The 19039-nt window shown below is 40.4% G+C and overlaps 1 protein-coding gene across 2 annotated transcripts in view; it reads right to left on the bottom strand.

Moving 5' to 3' along the window:
* The window catches only part of LOC148037503 (very-long-chain aldehyde decarbonylase GL1-10-like), a 34535-nt gene extending 17273 nt beyond the window's left edge, over positions 1–17262 (bottom strand). For both annotated transcript variants that reach the window (XM_087676457.1, XM_087676456.1), the window contains exons 1-3: positions 17111–17262; positions 16264–16908; positions 13690–14012 (exon numbers count right to left, since the gene is read on the bottom strand). In XM_087676457.1, coding sequence (XP_087532583.1) covers positions 13690–14012; positions 16264–16737 — 797 coding nt within the window. In that variant the 5' untranslated portion in view covers positions 16738–16908; positions 17111–17262. The remainder of the gene's footprint in view (positions 1–13689; positions 14013–16263; positions 16909–17110) is intronic.
* Positions 17263–19039: the final 1777 nt, after the last annotated feature.

Genomic DNA, 19039 nt, shown 5'->3' with positions numbered 1-19039 from the left:
GAAGCAAAGATCATTTTTGCCTCCCTTCACTTAGAAGGTTTTGCCCACACATGGTGGAGATTTGTTCAACGAGAAAACCAGCAGTTTCGTGATTGGGAAGAGTTCAAGATGCATATGATCCAAGTTTTTGTCTCCCCAGTGGAAAAGAATGCTTGGCTAGGCAATGGTATCAATTTGATCAGCGAAATTTGACCATGAGGGAGTACAGCAACTAGTTTATGAACCTATCCATGTATGTTGAGGCAGTTAGTGATGAGACCAAGTTGCATAAATACATTTATGGGCTAGATGCTCATCTCTCAGTTGATGTAATGGCTCAAAATCCAGTCACCTTGTTTGCAGCCATAGAGTTGGCCGAACGCTATGGTCGAAAGTACCACCGCAATGAAAGCACGCAGCCCATTGCTGGATAGAAAAGATACCCTAGTAGACAACACCCATATGCTACTAATTATCGCAGCAATAATGCAGGGAATGGCAGCCCCAAAATTCCTACTTACCCCACTTTTAATGCTGAAAGGAAATATGGTAGTTTTGGGATAGCACCACCCTTCAAAAGTGACCCAAAGTATGTTGAAAATAGGGCCAGGAATGGCTTTGGTTCCAACGGTCAAAAATTAATTCCTCCTGAAGTTGTCAAGGATAGAAAAGCCAAAGGCTTGTGTTTCAAATGCGGGGATAAGTACACAACTGATCATGCATCTAAATGCCCCTTTAAGAACACCATTGTCAAGTTTAATAGCATGTATGTGCTGGAAGATAGTGACAAGCTGGAAGAGGACATGCATGACAGCTCTCAAATAATGACACTTGCTGAAAATGCTGAATATGAGGAGGATATTGATCCCGATCAGTTTTATGACTCACCGGACGAGTTCCCTTTTGACCCCGGTGGCTGCCCCGTTGATAACATGCTTGGGAATGACCCTTGGCACCACTCATCCACCGCTATATCAGCCTACTCAATCTCCATGGATGCATGGACCGGCTCTAGGAGTTCGAACACCTTATGGGTGCATGGTAACATTGATGGCAAGAGTGTATACATCCTCATAGATAGTGGCAGCACACACAGCTTTGTAAATAAATCAACTCTTAGCCGTATGGCATGTGTTCTCACTGAATTACAGCAACCCCTTCAGGTTCAAGTGGCCAATGGAAATGAGGAAGTGAGCTCCCATGTATGCATACAAGTGTCTCTCATGCTGGCTGAAAATTACACAGCAAAGGTGGACTTGATTACCCTTGATATGGGCCCCGTGGATATTGTATTGGGATGTGATTGGCTTCAGCAGTTGGGAAAAATCTCTATGGACTTCTCTCAGCTGTACATGGAGTTTGTAATGCATGAGCAGCTTGTACACTTGGAGGGAATAAAAGAAAATGCAGATTTTCAGCTTATAACAGTAAGACAACTCAAAAAGGAATTCAAGAAGCGCTCCCAAATCTTTGTCTTGCACTTGCATAAGGATAATGATAACCAACACACCTTGGGGAAGCAAAATGCAACACTAAAAGCACTTTTGGCTGAGTATGAAGACTTATTTCAACCTCCCACTACCCTTCCCCCTAAAAGATTGGTGGATCACCCGATCGACTTGGAGCCCCATGCTAAGCCCATCAATAAACCCCCATACAGACTCTCTAAATGTGAGAGAGAGGAAGTAGCAAAGCAAGTCAAGGAGCTCACTGAGATGGGATTCATAGAGCCTAGCTCTTCCCCTTATGCCTCCCCGGTCCTATTGGTTAAGAAAAAGGATGGATCTTTCCCGTTGTGCATTGACTACTGTGATCTCAATAAGATCACCGTCAAAAATAGATACCCCATCCCTCGAATTGATGACTTGCTTGATGAACTCAAGGGTGCACGCTACTTCACTAAAATTGATTTGTGATCCGGTTACCACCAAATCAGAATGCGGGCGGGTGATGAAGTCAAAACGGCCTTCCGGACTAACCGTGGCCTGTATCATTTCCTTGTTATGCCATTTGGGCTCACAAATGCCCCCGCCACATTTCAGAGCTTAATGAACAAGATATTGCAGCCATGGCTTTTCAAGTTTGTGTTGGTATTCTTTGATGACATACTCATTTACAGCAAGTCAATGCATAAGCACTTGAAACATGTTAGACAAATTTTTGATGTACTGAGAGAGCACCATCTCTTTGCCAAAGAAAGCAAGTGTGTCTTTATGCAAACGGAGGTTGAGTACTTAGGACACATCATTAGTGAAAAAGGCATCCAAGCTAATCCTAAAAAAGTGCAATGTGTTCGAGAGTGGCCCACCCCCACTACCACTACCTCCTTGCGCGGCTTTCTTGGTCTTTCCTCCCTTTATAGGAGATTTATTCGCCATTATGCCACCATTGCAGCCCCATTAACAAATCACCTGAAAAAAGAGGCTTTCCTATGGGATGAACTGGCTGCCCGCAGTTTTCAGTAGCTGAAAGACTTGCTCACCTCAGCCCCCATCCTCGTATGCCCTGATTTTTCAAAGGATTTTACCATTCAGTGTGATGCTAGTGGATGGGGTATTGGTGCAGTTTTGTTGCAGGAACATGGGGTAATAGCATTTGAGAGCCGAAAATTGGATGATAAAGAGAGAGAGTTGCATGTTTATGATCAGGAGATGTTGGCAGTCATTCATGCTATCAAAAAGTGGCATCACCACTTGTATGGCAGCATATTTAAGGTAAAAAGTGACAACCGTGTGCTCAAATATTTCTTGACTCAGCCCAACCTCACTCCCAAACAACGTAGATGGGTGGCCACACTACAAAACTATGACTTTGAGATTACTCACACCTGTGGAAAGGACAATGTAGTGGCCGATGCACTCTCTCGCATGTGGACATGCAAAGTCTCATCCATCACTGAACTCCACCATGACTGGATTGAAGAGCTCCAAGAGGCATACTCGCTTGATGCTGAATTCAGCCCTCTTTTCCAGAAATTACAGCAAGGTGTCTTGGATGAGAACTCCCAATATCAGCTCCATAATGGCCTCATTTGGATCCATCGTCGTATTGTGATTCCCTATGCCTCTCCCTTCACCCAAAGGATCCTTGAAGAGATGCATTCTTCCCTGATTGCTGGCCACTTAGGGGTCTTCAAAACATATGATCGAGTTTCAAAAAGCTTCCATTGGAAAGGCCTATGGCGGGATGTAAAAGACTTTGTATCTAGATGTGTGCCTTGCCAACAAAATAAAGATAGCTCTCTTAAACCGGGTGGTTTATTTCAGCCTTTACCTATCCCCGAAGGAAAATGGACCCACATTACCATGGATTTCATCACTGGTTTACCTACAACCAAGAAGGGTTGGGATAGCATTTACGTGGTAGTTGACCGACTCACTAAAACAGCCCATTTCATCCCTACAAAATCACAGTTTACAGCATCCCAAGTTGCCACTCAGTTTATGGAGCATGTTTTTAAATTGCATGGCTTGCCCCAAGTCATAGTACATGACCGGGACACCAAATTTATGAGTCAGTTTTGGCAGACCATTTTCAGCTCCATGGGGACTAAATTGGCTCAGTGTACAACCTATCATCCCCAAACGGATGGACAGACCGAAAGAGTCAATAAGTGGCTTGAAACTTATTTGCGACATTTTTGTCATGATGTGCAGAATTCTTGGGATGTATGGCTGCATTTGGCTGAATTTTCTTACAACAACTCCACCCATTCAAGTATTGGAGTCTCTCCCTTCGAAGCATTGTATGGTTATCGGGCGCCCCTTCCGATTGTGATCTTCAATGAAAAGCTCAACCCCTTGGGGAAAGAAGGCTGGACTACATGCAAGCTCTACTCCAACAATGCAAGGTAAACCTCAAAAGGGCTCAAGAGCACATGAAGCTTCATGCTGATGCAAAAAGAAGACCCCTTGACTTTCAAGAGGGTGAAATGGTACTCCTCAAGGTCCCCAAATCCTGTTATGCTACACTAAAGGACAACTCTTGCAACAAATTGGCACACCGCTACTATGGGCCCTACAAGATCATCAAGAAGGTCGGGATTTGGCTTACCACCTCCAACTCCCTTCCACCACTAAGATCCATGACATCTTCCATGTGAGCCAATTGAAACCTTTCATTGGCACTCCCAAAGATCATGTAGAGAAGCTCCCACCCATAGATGAGGAGGGCCTTATTCAGTACATTCCGGAAGTGGTCATTGGGCAACATGAAAAGCAACTCTGTACCCATTCCATACATGAATACTTGATCAAATGGCAAGGCCTACCAATAGAGGAAGCCTCTTGGTGCCCAGCCTCTATATTGGATGAATTTCCACACCTCAAGGAGGTTGTGTTGGCTGGTACCTCACCATGACCCCTGTTTTGGGCTACAGTCTGCATCTGGACAGCCACCTGTTTGTACCAGATTTGGTCCTGATCCACTCTCAGCCCCACCCCCCATACATGACCAGAAAGTATACCTCGAGGGCTCCGTTCTGACACCTTACTTGCCCTGATCGGAGTTCCCTAGTGGAAGTTATGGCTGTTTTTCTCTAGCCATACCATCTGGGACTGCACACTAGAAATTCCTGGACAGCCCTTTATTTTGTACCAATTTTGGTCCTGACCTGATTGCAGCCCCACCCCAACCACATGGGCTGAAAGTACATCTCATGGGCTCCGTAATGACACCTCAATTGTCCCAATCGGAGTTGCCCACACAAAGTTATGGCTGATTTCCTACAGCACACTCTTACAGTCCATGACTACATCCCTTATTTTTTAGGACAAAAACTTCATGAGACGGGATGGTTTGTAATGAACGGGGATCACGAGAATATGGCATGGGAACATACCAGTCACATTGACGGTATATAAGGTGTAAGAGGGTATTTTGAAGCATCACAAAAATTATCAAGAAACTCTCTTTTCACCTTCTCAAGCTTTCATGGCTTTCTCTTCTTCTTCCTCTTTCCCTCTTTCTCTCTCTTCTTCTTGCCTTTCTCTCTCCTCTCTCTCTTCTTCAGCAATCCTTCTCTCTCTCTTTCCCCTTAGTTAGGATAGTTAGGTCTCCTTCATTACATCACCTTTATATATGAATTCCACATGATATAGGAGGTCTATTGATATCGACTTGGCTACAAAAGGTCTCATACATTTTGCCCTTAGTCATTATTTGCTAGTTGGTAAGAAAACTTGAAAAACTTATAATCTACTATTTGTAACTTGGGCCGAACCTAGCTTCGCTACCTCATTCTACATATTTGAGATGGAATATATCAAGTACAATATTGGCTTTGCATTATTCTTTCCATGAGTAAATTATGTAGGGAGCTGCAAAATTGACCACATCACTTGGAGTCAAAATGCACATACATAATGTTTAGCGCGCGCGCACGCACACACACACACACACACACACACACACACACACACACACACACACACACACACACACACACACACACACACACACACACACACACACACACACACACACACACACACACACACACACACACACACACACACACACACACAAAACGAGATACCTAGCTAATTAATTTTTTGGGTTAGCTCTATGGATTGAAGATTATTCTTCCTACTTTAGAGAAAAAAATCTTGGAAAAGGTTGTAGTTCAGTTGTTGCCATTTCTCTTTGGCTTGCTAGTCAATCATTGTTAGATTTTTTAATGTCTCAAGTTTGGTTTATCATTTGTCTCAATAGCCAAACAATCATTATAGGATATTTTCAAATTTTCAATGTTTTTGAAAATTTAGGTGTCTTAATAGCCTTTTGCAAAGGATCTAGTGTAGGCCATGTTTCTTCCATTTATTGTTATTGAGTCTTTAGAGGGCCTTTTCAATCACAATGGAGTTTAGTTTGGGATTCATGCAAGTTACAATAATTTGATGGAAGAAAATCATCTAGTTTAGAATGCATTAGCAAAAGAATTTTCATTGTATCGTCTATTTTGGAATTATGCTTTTCTAATAGAAGAGCCCATTCCTCTATCCTAGCCATGATTAGAGCATTTGGGTTTACCATCCATAGATTCTTTTGTCTCCTTTGATTGGATGATTCGTGGAAATCAAGATTATTGATGGAAGCTAACGTATCTTGAAATAGTGGTGAAGGAGCTAAAAGTTCCTTTGTGACATAGCCTATCATTTGCATATCTTCATGCCATAATGATGCCATTTAAAACATTATATAAATGAGCCAATCCAATGTGAATTGTTTATCAAGTCACATGGACTCAAATATAGGTGTCTATTTAGGACTAAAAAATGCTAACCAAGGTGCGAGTTGAATACATTTGGTGCATCATCCAAGAGAGAGTGAACTTATAATGATGCAAAAGATTATAAGACTTGGGTGATGGATAACATAAAGCTCCTTACCTCCATCATAATTGACTTTCTTTTTCACACCCTAGAGTTAGAAAAATAGGAACAAAAGCCAAAAGTAAGTAATTCCCTTGGTTTCTCAAAAATGGCTTGAAGTTAATATGGTGCCTGTAATAAGCCAATATGATGCCAATAAGTGTAAGCCTAACATGAATATTCGATTAAGAGTTGACAACTAATATGAATACTACTATAGAAGGGATGCCAACCACCATGTACTTTGGTGAAATTGTCATAGATCCTTCAACATGTATGGCTGCTTAGTTTGTACTTGCATAGGATGTTTCCTATGGGCCACCAACAAGGGGCCAACCATGTTTTCTAGTATTTGGCCAATCACCTCAAAGATTATTTAGATTAACTATGGTGGTGGGAATCTTCCAATTCTTTCACAAAGCTTACTTGGACTAGCAAGCAATTGGTTCTTCTTTTAATATGTTTAGACCTTTGGGAGCTTATAATTCAAGAACACTTGGCCTTTAGTACTAATCATAATGGTTGTTTATCCTTTTGAGTTACGGATTGGAACTAGAATTAAGTATGAAAAGATGGTCATGAAACTATCCTTCACTACTACAAACTAAGTTAAATCAAGATCAACTAGAATAATCAATTTCTTAGCATGCCTAAACATTGACTCTGTCCTCACCAAGGGTAATCACAATTTCAAAGTTTTTCACACAAATTCAATTCTTGTAAACAAATCATGCATATATGGACTTGAGATAATATATAGACCTTCTCATGCAAAAAATGTCATTTTTACAGATGGGTCTTTGTATATGTGTTTTTCTTTCTTAGGCCTTAACCAACTCTTCATAGAAGAGTCTATATAAAGGAATCCCTTATGTACCCATATGTCAGAGTACTTAAAAATGTGCCCTCTTTTACTCGCATGACATCATACATTCAAATAATATGACTATAGATTAGGCCTCCTCAATTCCATGAGGTGGAGGCAAATGTAGGGAGGGTGACATCTAGTTAGAGAAAGAATCTTTAAATCCACACCAAATACAATGGAAAGCCTATTCATCATCCAACCCTTCAGTTTTAGCATTAAAATCATTTGTAAAGTACATTAAATGTGAGAAAAATACCTAGAATTTGTACCTCTTTTGGCTAACAAAAGTTTCAAGTTCTTAATAAAGTATCTTTTTTCCCTTCTAGGTTATACTCTTTCCTTTGACTATGGATATAGTTGTCTAAGAAAGTTGTGAAAATTTAATTGTACTTCTATCTGTTGGTCTTGTTCTCCAATCCCTTAAAAATCCAAAATTTGGAATCAATGGATTCACTTCAAAAAATGTAAGAAATTGTAATAGAAAAGATATCTTTTACATATTTTTTCTCTAAAAGAAGTAACGTGTGAATTAGCATGGTTACAATCTCAAATTCCTATTTCACCATATGATAAAAGTATTAATATGCTTGTCTTTTAACATCAAACTCATCCATTTGGCTCTATATGTTAGTGGATTTAGTACTCAACTTCCCTTATATAACATCCTTGGACTAATTTTAAGACCCATCTATGATAGTAGGTACTTTTTGTTGATAGGGCTCTAAATATACACTTATTTTGTCTACAATTTGAATGGATTTTAGAATGCAACTTGATATATCTATGTAGGCTCACAACAAAATATAATATGATTTTATCACCCCTTTTGCATGAGAATCGTAGAATGAACCTCTAGATATGCATGTATGCTCACACCAATGTTAAAAAATGTCTAGTAACTCAAGTGCCAACAAGTAATTTACATAAATCGACCACGTTAAGGTGTAAAGCAAGACATATTTTTAGATGTTTTTCTCATATACCTCACCTATCCCATTACTAATGAGAACTTATTGTATCAATAGTATACTAAGAGGGTAGTTATGAGCATATTTTTGATATACTATAGGCATCACAATTTTGGACCAATGGTTGTAGCACTAGAGGATGTAATATTATGGATTGTCTTTACTTGATTGGCCAAGTATGTATACACATAGATATTCCAACACGCACACACGCACACACGCACACACGCACACACGCACACACGCACACACACACACACACACACACACACACACACACACACACACACACACACACACACACACACACACACACACACACACACACACACACACACACACACATGCACATACATACATATCCATGCACTCAGACACACATACACACATAAATATGAAAATGCATGTATTTGTATATTGAAACATATGACCACATGTCTATATGTATGAATACATGTATGTATGAATATATGTACATGACTATGTTTGTGTGTATGTATCTATGTGCATATGTAGGCATGTATGCATGTAAGCTTAGTGTCTCTATATATGTGTGCATGTATTTATGCATGCATGCATGCATGCATGCATCAAAGGGAATGAATTTATAGTGAAAAAGAGAGTAAAATAGTTGTAGAAACATAGTACGACAATTTTAACTAGAAAAGAGAGGAAGAGAGGACAAGAGTGAGAGCTTAGTGAGAGAGAGAGAGAGAGAGAGAGAGAGAGAGAGAGAGAGAGAGAGAGAGAGAGACAGAGAGAGAGAGAGAGAGCTTCAAAGAAGAGCTTGAAGAAAAGGCAAAGGGTAGCGCCAAGAAAATCACAAAGAGGAAGGAGAAGGAGAAGTCACATAGAAGATCTTCAAGGTAGCAAATGTCTATCTTAGAGCCTTAAGTAAAGCCCTTTTCTCAGAGAGAGAGAGAGAGAAGAAAAGGCAAAGGGCAGCGCCAAGAAAATCACAAAGAGGAAGGAGAAGGAGAAGTCACGTAGAAGATCTTCAAGGTAGTAAATGTCTATCTTAGAGCCTTGAGGTAAGCCCTTTTCTCCGAGAGAGAGAGAGAGAGAGAGAGAGAGAGAGAGAGAGAGATGTAAAAATTACACGGCGCAGCGAACAAAATCTGAGAAAGAGATAGAGAGTACACAATAGATAAGAGGAGAATCAGTAAATTCTTTAGCTCCAAACAACTGATACAAAGATGGCTCTGTCCACCTGTGCGCTTCCACTGTGTAAAGCTTAGATGGCGATCTAGACAGAAGATAGGTGAAGAGCTTAAGGCTAGCTGGAACAACAACTCTGATTGGGTGAAAGATGAGTGATAGATGGCTATGAAGGGGTTTCACTTTTATAGCCCGCGAAGGCTACTAGGTCGGCCTGACCGACCTACCATATGAGCCTCCACTAGTCAACCAGGGACCCCCCAGCCAAGGGCCACTTCCGCGGCCCCCGAACCCCAAAATAGGGCCCCTTTTAACTCCCTTACACCGCAACTCGATGCAATGTGCCTCGAGTTTCTACTAGCTTAACCACTCCGTCTAACCCAAATATTAGACCCACAATGGTCACCTTTTTGCCATCTAGTCACGTAGACCTCATCTAATATACAAGTCATGACTCTCAACCAATGTCCAGGCTCACATTTGGCTTCTCCTCATAATGGGGGCCTTACAACTTTGAGCACCATGGATCATTAGTGGCACCTAGTGAGGGTGGGGCATTGATCATATCTAACAAGAGAGAGAGAGAGGGAGCAAACAAGAGAGGAAGATGGAAAGAGAGGCATCAAACAAGAGAGGGATGGAGATTTTCTTTTTTGCTACATTGTTGTTTATGTGGGAGAGAGAGAGAGAGAGAGAGAGAGAGAGAGAGAGGGAGAGAGGGAGAGAGGGAGGGAGGGAGGGAGAGATTAAAGGGAGAGATGGAAAGAGTGAGATGGAGAGAAAGTGGAAGAGAGAGAGAGAGAGAGAGAGAGAGAGAGAGAGAGAGAGAGAGAGAGGGGGGAGGGAGGAGAGGAAGATGGAAAGAGAGGGAGAAAACAAGAGAGGAAGATGGAAAGAGAGGCATCAAACAAGAGAGGGATGGAGATTTTCTTTTTTGCTACATTGTCGTTTATGTGGGAGAGAGAGAGAGAGAGAGAGATTAAAGGGAGAGATGGAAAGAGAGAGAGAGAGAGAGGGGGGGTAAAAGAGGGAGAGAGTAAGAGACATAGGGATAAACCACTATGATTAAAAAGGGAGAGATAGAAAGAGAGAAATAAAGGGAGGGAGAGAGGGAGAGAGAGATAGAGAGAGGGGGTAAAATAGAGAGAGAGAGAGAGAGAAGAGAGAGAGAGAGAGAGAGAGAGAGAGAGAGAGAGAGAGAGATTAAAGGGAGAGATGGAGAGAGAGAGAGAGAGAGAGAGAGAGAGAGATTAAAGGGAGAGAGAGAGAGAGAGAGAGAGAGAGAGAGAGAGAGAGGGGAGGTAAAAGAGGAAGAGAGTAAGAGACATAGGGATAAACCACTATGATTAAAAAGGGAGAGATAGAAAGAGAGACATAAAGCGAGGGAGAGAGAGATAGAGAGAGGGGGTAAAATAGAGAGAGAGAGAGAGAGAGAGAGAGAGAGAGAGAGGGAGGGAGGGAGAGATGGAGAGAAAGTGGGAGAGAGAGAGAGAGTGGGGGGGGAGAGAGAGAGAGAGAGAGAGAGAGAGAGAGAGAGAGAGAGAGAGAGAGAGAGAGAGAGAGAGAGAGAGAGAGAGAGAGAGAGAGAGAGAGAGAAAGAGAGACAGGGATAGAGCACTATGATTAAAAGGGAGAGATGGAAAGAGAGACACAAAGCAAGGGAAAGAGAGAGAGGGTAAATGAGGGGGAGAGAGAGAGAGAGAGAGAGAGAGAGAGAGAGAGAGAGAGAGAGAGAGAGAGAGAGAGAGAGAGAGAGAGATGGAAAGATAGGGATAGGGATTAAGATAGAGGAAGGGAGAGAGAGATGGAAAGAGAGAGGGAGAGAGATTGTAAAAGAGAGAGAGTAGGATAGAGATAGTAAGAGAGAGAGAGAGAGAGAGAGAGAGAGAGAGAGAGAGAGAGGAAAATAGAGACATGAGGAAGGTCTTGATAGCAAGGCTTGAGTGGTATGAAAATGTAATAATAATTTAGAAGGTCTCTTTTTTATTGTGTAAGTCACTGCACTTGGTTAATAGAGCAATATGAGTTGACCGTTCATAGATGAGAAACTGGAGTGGATTTTTGTGTTTATGTCTCCAAATAATACTACTAGGCATAGTTGATGCCTTAGGTTGGCCCGTAGAGGGAGACAGCTCACATACTCCTTGCTTGACTAGTGAAGGTGGTGGCTTTGGTGGATGTTGTGGAGAGCCAGAGACTTCCTCTCCTTGTCATGCTAGGATTGGTTCTGAGGGATACTACAAAGATACATATGGTATGACCCACGGTCAGTTGGTACTCCTTGTTCTCGTCAAGGTTTTGGAAAGGAGGGCTTTGATGGTTTCTATTGAGATACATATGTAGTGTCCCCTCTCATTCATCGAGTGGACATCCATCACTTATATTGGCTACACCTACAAGTACTTCTACTATTGTGACACATAGATTTTCTCAGCTATTTATGGGTGGCACTCCTATAGGTACACTAGATGTACCAGGATCTCCTAGTTATGCTTAGGAGTATGCTCCTAGGTGTGAGAGGATGCATACTAAAAGTACCCCACCAGGCTATGGGTACCAGTTAGAGACATCCGCTAGTGCTATGCATATGAATGATGAGGGAAAGAGACTCATAACATATATGTGTGACTTGTGCTATAAGGTCTTTCAACACAATCTATTAGATAACTAGAAAAACATACTAGAGATTCGCAAGGCCTATGTGATAGCATCTTTGCATGAGGAGTTCCAGTACCTTCTCTAGCCTATTGTTTCTCTACAGAATGGATGATGGAGTAGATGCACATCTACATGTCCCACAAATAGTCATATGCATGGAAGGCAGTAAAGAATGATACAAGGAAGCTAGAGTAGGTAGATAAAGAGGAAGCCCAAAGAGGAGGCTGCATCCTCTCCATAGTAATAGTGGTAGAGATAAGAGGCCGCAAGGGCATGATAGAGGGAGGGAGTCATACATCACCTTAGGAGTGTTAGCCACCCATAGGATCAATGAGATGATTTGTAAGTTTTTCATTTGTTATGATGGCTTTCTTATTTTTTTTGTTTCTCATAATACTAATCTAATTCTAACGATACTAATTTATTATTATTAGTTATAATGAATGAAGATGAGAGGAGAGAGGAGAAAGAACTGGAGAGAGAGAAAGAGAGCAAAAAGAAGAGAAAGGAAGACTAGAAGAGGAGAGAGAAAGATAGAAAAGAGGGGAGAAAGGAGGAGGAAGCCATGGAAGCTGAAGATGAAGGTGAAGAGTATGTTCTTGATAATAATTGGTTGCCCTAAACGTAGGACTCTTACACCTTATATACCTCGGTCAGTGTGACTAGGTGTCCAACCCCCTAGTTTCTATGTATCCCGCTCATTACAATCCATCCCCACCTTGAAGTTTTTTTCCCTAAAAAATGAAGAGAACTAAAGGGAAGGGATGGGTGGGCTTAGGGAGTGGGGTGCAAAGTACTAATTTGAGCCATATTACAATGAAAATGGATGGGTAAAGACTAGGGACAACATCTTGCCCATGACAAGCTTGCTGAGGTAAAATTGTCATGACTTTTGATAGGTTGCTCAAATGGGGCATATCACATGTCGAAATGGAGCCTATGACGAGTACTTTCACCCTAGGTAGGATGCACATTCCTAATATTTGGGAAAGTACAAACATTTTATAAAACAAGGTGTATTTTGCAAGTAGGGGGTGGTCAAATGGGGGCATAACTTGCTAGTCTTTAGTCCATTGGGCCTCTTGGAGATGAGAAAATTCATTGATAATGGTGGCTGGGTACCAAGAGGCTTCTTCTAGGGGTAGGGCATGCCATTTGATGAGGTAATCCTCGATGGATTGAGATCTTAAGTGCTTATCTCATTTCCCAATGATTGTCTCAGGGATATACTGAATGATACGTTCTTCATCTATGGGGGAAAGTTCTTCCACATAGTCCACTAAGGTACCAATGAAGGGTTTCAACTGGCTGATATGAAACACATTGTGGATTTTGGTAGTAGAGGGAAGCTCTAATCAGTAGGCTAAGTCACGAACTCTTTAGGATTTGGTAGGGGCTATAGAAGCGGTGAGCTAGCTTGTTATTGTTGCCTTCTTTGAGAGTGGAGTATCAGAACTTGAGCACTTTCAAAAGGACCAATTCCCCTTTCATGGAATTCCAAATTCCTTCTTTTCTCATCACCATAGAGTTTCATGTGAGTTTGTGCCACAATACTTGCATGCATGCATTCATACATAAACAATCATAAAAATATATGTACACAAAGAGATTTTGGTTGTCTATACATGTATATATTAGATAATTTTTTGATAAAATTGAGTCAGAGATAAGTGATTGAGAGACTCACCCATTATGTATGTAGATGGCTTCCATTTGACGCAATGCAAACCAAAGCCAAAGGGTAATCATGTGGCAAGGCACCATCAAAGGGGCGATAAAGGAGGGGGTACCCAACATGAGAACCTCAGCCCAATGAGCATATGGAGCTGCAAAGGCAATGGGAGCCTTGAACTCATGATGCATGTAGTGGATTTTGTTATATGCCCATTCTGTGTGTAACCATCGATGTATCCAATAGTGACCATAATCCTCTATCAAAAAGTAGACAAGAATTTGTGATGCTACCTCATAGAAGGATGGTAGAGGGAGGCTTGTCCGGATGCCGACAAACTACATCATCAACAAAACATTAAAGGTTTTATGTTATATGTATGAATTTACAATTCTAGTACCAAATAAAAAGAAATGTTAAGGCACATTATCAAACCACAAAGTGCTTAATAAGCCATTTCTTTCTAAGAAAAATATAGTCATGTAGGTAAGGTCACCTTATCTACATAAAATGCTATCAGAAAAGCATAGTCATGATGATTCTAATAGGATCAATCAAGCAATGGAATTTAACTCAAACTTTTAGCTTTATGGTACAACTAGTGTTTTAAGCATCAAATAATACCTTAAAATTTGGGATGAAGTCTTAGAATGAAGTCCAAAGATGACAAATGTATAAGACTTCTCTAGCCAATAATTATTTTGGTGGAACTTATATGTAATATATAACTTAAGGCCCTTAAGGATTTGATCTATTAACACCATATTGGGGAATATGGGAATTTCCCATAAGGTTGGGACACATGGTCAAATCCTTGGATTAGTCATAACTTGAACACTATAACTCCAAATAGAGTGCTCTATAGCTCAATAGATTCCATTTTTCAAGTGCTTTCCAATGATAGGTCACATCATATGGTTTTGCGAAACTTATGAGCACGTTATCCAGGTGCCACCTTTTTAGTATTCAAAAAATGGGAATTGGAAAATTCCCAAACTCACTAATATTGTGTTTATTGGGGTCTATTATTCATTTTGACAAGAAAATGAAGCTTCATTGCATGAGTTGGATGTGAATGCCTATGTGCGAGTATAGAGGAGTGTTTTAAATACTAATAACTTCTTTGGATATGTACTTTTATATATTTGAATTTATCTAATTATATACAAATACAACACATAGTTATATGCACCTATATATATGAATACATGCACATTAATATAGATATAATGAAGCTATAAACATTTGCCTAGGTGAATGATGGAGAGTAAATGATACTTTCCAATAAGAGTAAATACACATTATAAAAGAAAGAAAGATAGTAAAATCAATTCACTTGAGGATGATAATGAAGAATTAAAAAATAGCTATGAGCTTGCCATATATAGGAGAAAAATAAAGAGTGAAGAATATAATGTGAGAAAAAGCTAAGTTCTTTTCAAAATAAGGAAATAATAGGTAACAAAGAAGTACAAACAAATGGACAAAAATGATAAAAATAATTGAATGAAAAACAAGGTGGATATGAAGAAAATAAGATATCTAAATATAATAACATATTCATTGATGCTTCATAAATCTCAATGTTTACCTCATAACGAACTAGATTCTACAATTTAAAGGTTCAAATGCTAATTTCTATTAAGTGAATTTGGATAAATAAAGGGCATATGGTACATTTACATGTCTTTTCAGACACGATGAATCCCAAGGATCTCTAAAAAAGAAAGAGGACTCTAAATAAGACAAAAAGTAGGGTTAAATTTTTGCTCATTGGATCTTTTAAGACATTCACTCAGCAATAAGGCTAATTTGTAAGGTTTAAAACTGAGACATACATGCAAAAAAAGGAAGTATTTAATTTGCTCAAAATTCATCTCAAAACACTTATAATTGAATATGTAAGGTTAAAACTCAAACATACATGCAAAAAAAGGAAGTATTTAGTTTGCTAAAAATTCATCTCAAAACACTCATAATTGAATCTTTAAGCTAAATTACATCTCACTTCTGAACTACTCTCATGAGGGTTTTCCCACATGAACTAATTTTCAAAAGGCTCACACTTAAAATCGTTTTTAGGAACAAAATCAAGCCACACATGGGAGGTTTTAAAAAACTTTGAAAAGGCTATGTTTTCTTGATGAAAAATGGGGCTAGGCGAGTCACCCTTAGAAAATCACTATGTTTTGAGAAATGAGGAAATTTGAAAAGCCATTGAAAACTCCCCCAACTGTAAAGCAGCCATTGAAAACTTCCCCAACCCCTCCGCTTGTGGTAATCCCCTTTCCTCCATTTAGGGCTTTGTACATGTGCCTTAGTGTTGGAGCCAAATTCGTCTATATAAAGAGTAGTGGTGCCTTAAGGCAGCTCCAGTGCACTCACTCTATGCCGCACAAGTAAGAGGTTATCGCTGAGTATAAACAATCACTTGTAGAGTACACACCAAGCTGCAGTTGAGGCACCACTACTCCTCACATACATACATCTCGCTCTTATGCCAAAGCGCACCTACCTGTGAAGCTCCAAATAGGGGCAAGGGGAATACACCTACAAAGCTCCAGTACATGGGAATGAACATATTCATACCTTGACGACGGGAAAGGAGGAGAGGTGGAGAGGGAGGGCCACGGTGAGGAAGGAGAGCATGACGGTTTTGTAGCAGTGGAGGATGGTGGAGGGGCGGTGGCGGGCGGATGGCTGGATTTTGGTGACGGAGGGGCAGGCAGGAAGGTTGGCGAGGATGGACAACTGCAGCTTCTGAAGGGAGCGACAGAGGCAAGACGAGGAGGAGGAGGTGGTGGTGGTGGTGGCACTTGTAAGATTATAGTTAGCAGTGGTGGTGGTGGTGGTGGTCCCATGATGATGATATAGGTCGAGGGCGATGGTGGGGAGGGGGGCGAGGGTGAAGAGGAGGACGACGAAGAGCATGTTGAGGTGGTAGAGCAGCTCATCCGGGACGTCCGCCGTGTATCGCACCCACATCTCCTCTGTCCTCGTCAGCGCCCGACCACCTACCGAACCATCCGTCATATTAATATATTTATCCACGCTGCTCAACATCTTCAACCTAGTCTCCGTCAGAGAGAGAGAGAGAGAAGGCAGCTACACCCTGTGAGAGCAACCTAGTCTGCAAAAGAGAGAGAGAGAGAGAGAGAGAGAGCGCTCCGCCTCTAGCTCCACCCTCCGAGGCTACCCCCTTCTTCAAGCCGGCACGCTGAGCTCAACCCTTGCCTGTTACAGTTGCATAATTAGCTCAATTCATGACAATATAAAAAAATAAGGGCATACGGACAGGTCCAGGAGTCCAGCCAGCTCGTGTCGCGCATTATTATTACCGGGTGCGTGAAATGTTGTTTTTATCCTTGGCCACAGACAGCTACCGATCATACCGAGCATACGTGGGCCGGCACCGACAATTACCAAGCATACTTACTTGTATGATGTATCTCTCGCCTCGACCAGATCAAACTGCTGTCGATAACGTTTATGACAGCGCGCCGGCCCCCGGGGCATTCCCTGCATAATGCAATTATTGTCATCTAGCAATCACTGTTGCGGCTTGCCCTAATTCTGGTGATTGGGAGTTTTTATATTTTTCTGGGGGAGAACGGTAACTTGTAAGCTCTACTAAAGGAAAGTAAAGGAGTACAAAAGTCGACAGTTTTTGTGTGGCAGGAACTGCAAAAGGAAATCAACTAACAAAGGCCTGCCACAAGTATCAAAAGATAAGAAGAAAGGCCAAATTGTCGATGATGATGATGATGAGCTGGGGAGAGAAAAATCCGGCTATGTTCCAGCACCTGCTCGAAACTCGATACCAAGAAGTACTGGACTCCATGCATCTGCGTGCGGCGTGCCAATACCTATTACTATTACCCATACCTAACCTTCTAATACTCCCTATCAGTCAGTCAGTCAATGGGGATTTGCAACCCTCGAAAGGTAACTTTGCGGGATAATAGTTCTAACTTCAGCTCTACGGGTCTAAATGGACTTAGATTGTGCAGCTCCCAACCTTGCTTCAATACCTTAAAGCTAACGTAAAAATAAGGGACTCTTACTCTTATCAAGGATCTTCAAGATGAACAAGAAATTGCCAAAGTTTTTCTACATCATTTACCAACAAGCTTTAAGCATGCACTCAACAAGGATTATTAATAGCATGTGGTCAATTTTCTACAAAATTCATATCCTCAAATTGATATGGATTTGGCCCTCTTGTTAGAGAGCCCCTTTAGTCTGGATAAGGCGGAATTAATGCTTACTAGCACGAAAAAATGAAAAGCTAGTAGGGAATCAAATTCCCCACATCTACTAGTAGGGAATCAAATTATTTACAACAAAAGTTTATATGCATTTATTTACAACAAAAATATCCAATAAAATATTGTATGGATAAAAATTACACATCAAAACTAGGAGATGATTATCTCCAAGTTAACATGGACCTAGATTACACATAAAAACTAGGAGGTGATTATCTTCGAGTTAACATGGACATGGATATGGAATATAAGAGAATTAGTTTGCAAATTGCTCTTCAAGTTTTGCATATTCTATTTTTTGTAAAATATTTTATAAAATATTCTTAGGTCATTTTCACAATGCCTATGTTTTTTTCTACATCAATGGCTATCATACCTAAGCTTTTGATTTGAATAGATCCATGAGACAAGGGATGTACCCCCTTGCACACTTGCTATTTGTACTCGTCACTCGATCTCTTCTTAATTAAATTTCAAAAATGGTACAATTTGGTGCTTTCTAGGTCTACCTCTCTATAGATGTACCATCTATGCCAAATTATTTGTTGTGATGACAATTTTAGTATCATTTCTTGATGACAATGAAATGGAGGTACATTCTACGCTCAAGATTTGTTGATGAGAATTTTAGTGCAATCAAAGCTAGCCTAGGATCTTTGCAATAACTATAGGTACTTCTATGAATGTCTTATTTTGACATGCCTTGTTTCGACACTTCAAAGACTTAAGTACCATATAATGCTCATGGTCAGTGTTCATGAAAAACAGTTTCGTAGCAAATACAAAAACCTCTAACTCAAATTTTTGCAGGGATTTTTGAATCAAATTACATGTATTTGCCATTTTTATAACTAAAATTTTTCAAAAGTTCGAGGTTTTAAACCTTCTTCAATTTTGAAGGTTATTTTAAAAAATTTGCAGTTCACTTTACATTAAACTTCGGTTTCTCATGAACATTGCTCATGGTGATTCCTTTGAATTGTAACAATGGTACAACTTTTAGGAAAATCAATAAAGGGGAATTTTAAAGATATTCAAGTTGTTCATTTATTTGGGGGGATCTATGCAATAGAAGTTTTGTTGGCATTTTGGTAAGT

Source organism: Lygodium microphyllum, chromosome 4 (assembly GCF_053477565.2).
Source record: "Lygodium microphyllum isolate KBCC chromosome 4, Lygodium_microphyllum_v1.1.10, whole genome shotgun sequence".
Taxonomy (NCBI): domain Eukaryota; kingdom Viridiplantae; phylum Streptophyta; class Polypodiopsida; order Schizaeales; family Lygodiaceae; genus Lygodium; species Lygodium microphyllum.
Note: the sequence above shows the minus strand (reverse complement) of the source record. Positions and strands in the feature narration are given on the sequence as shown.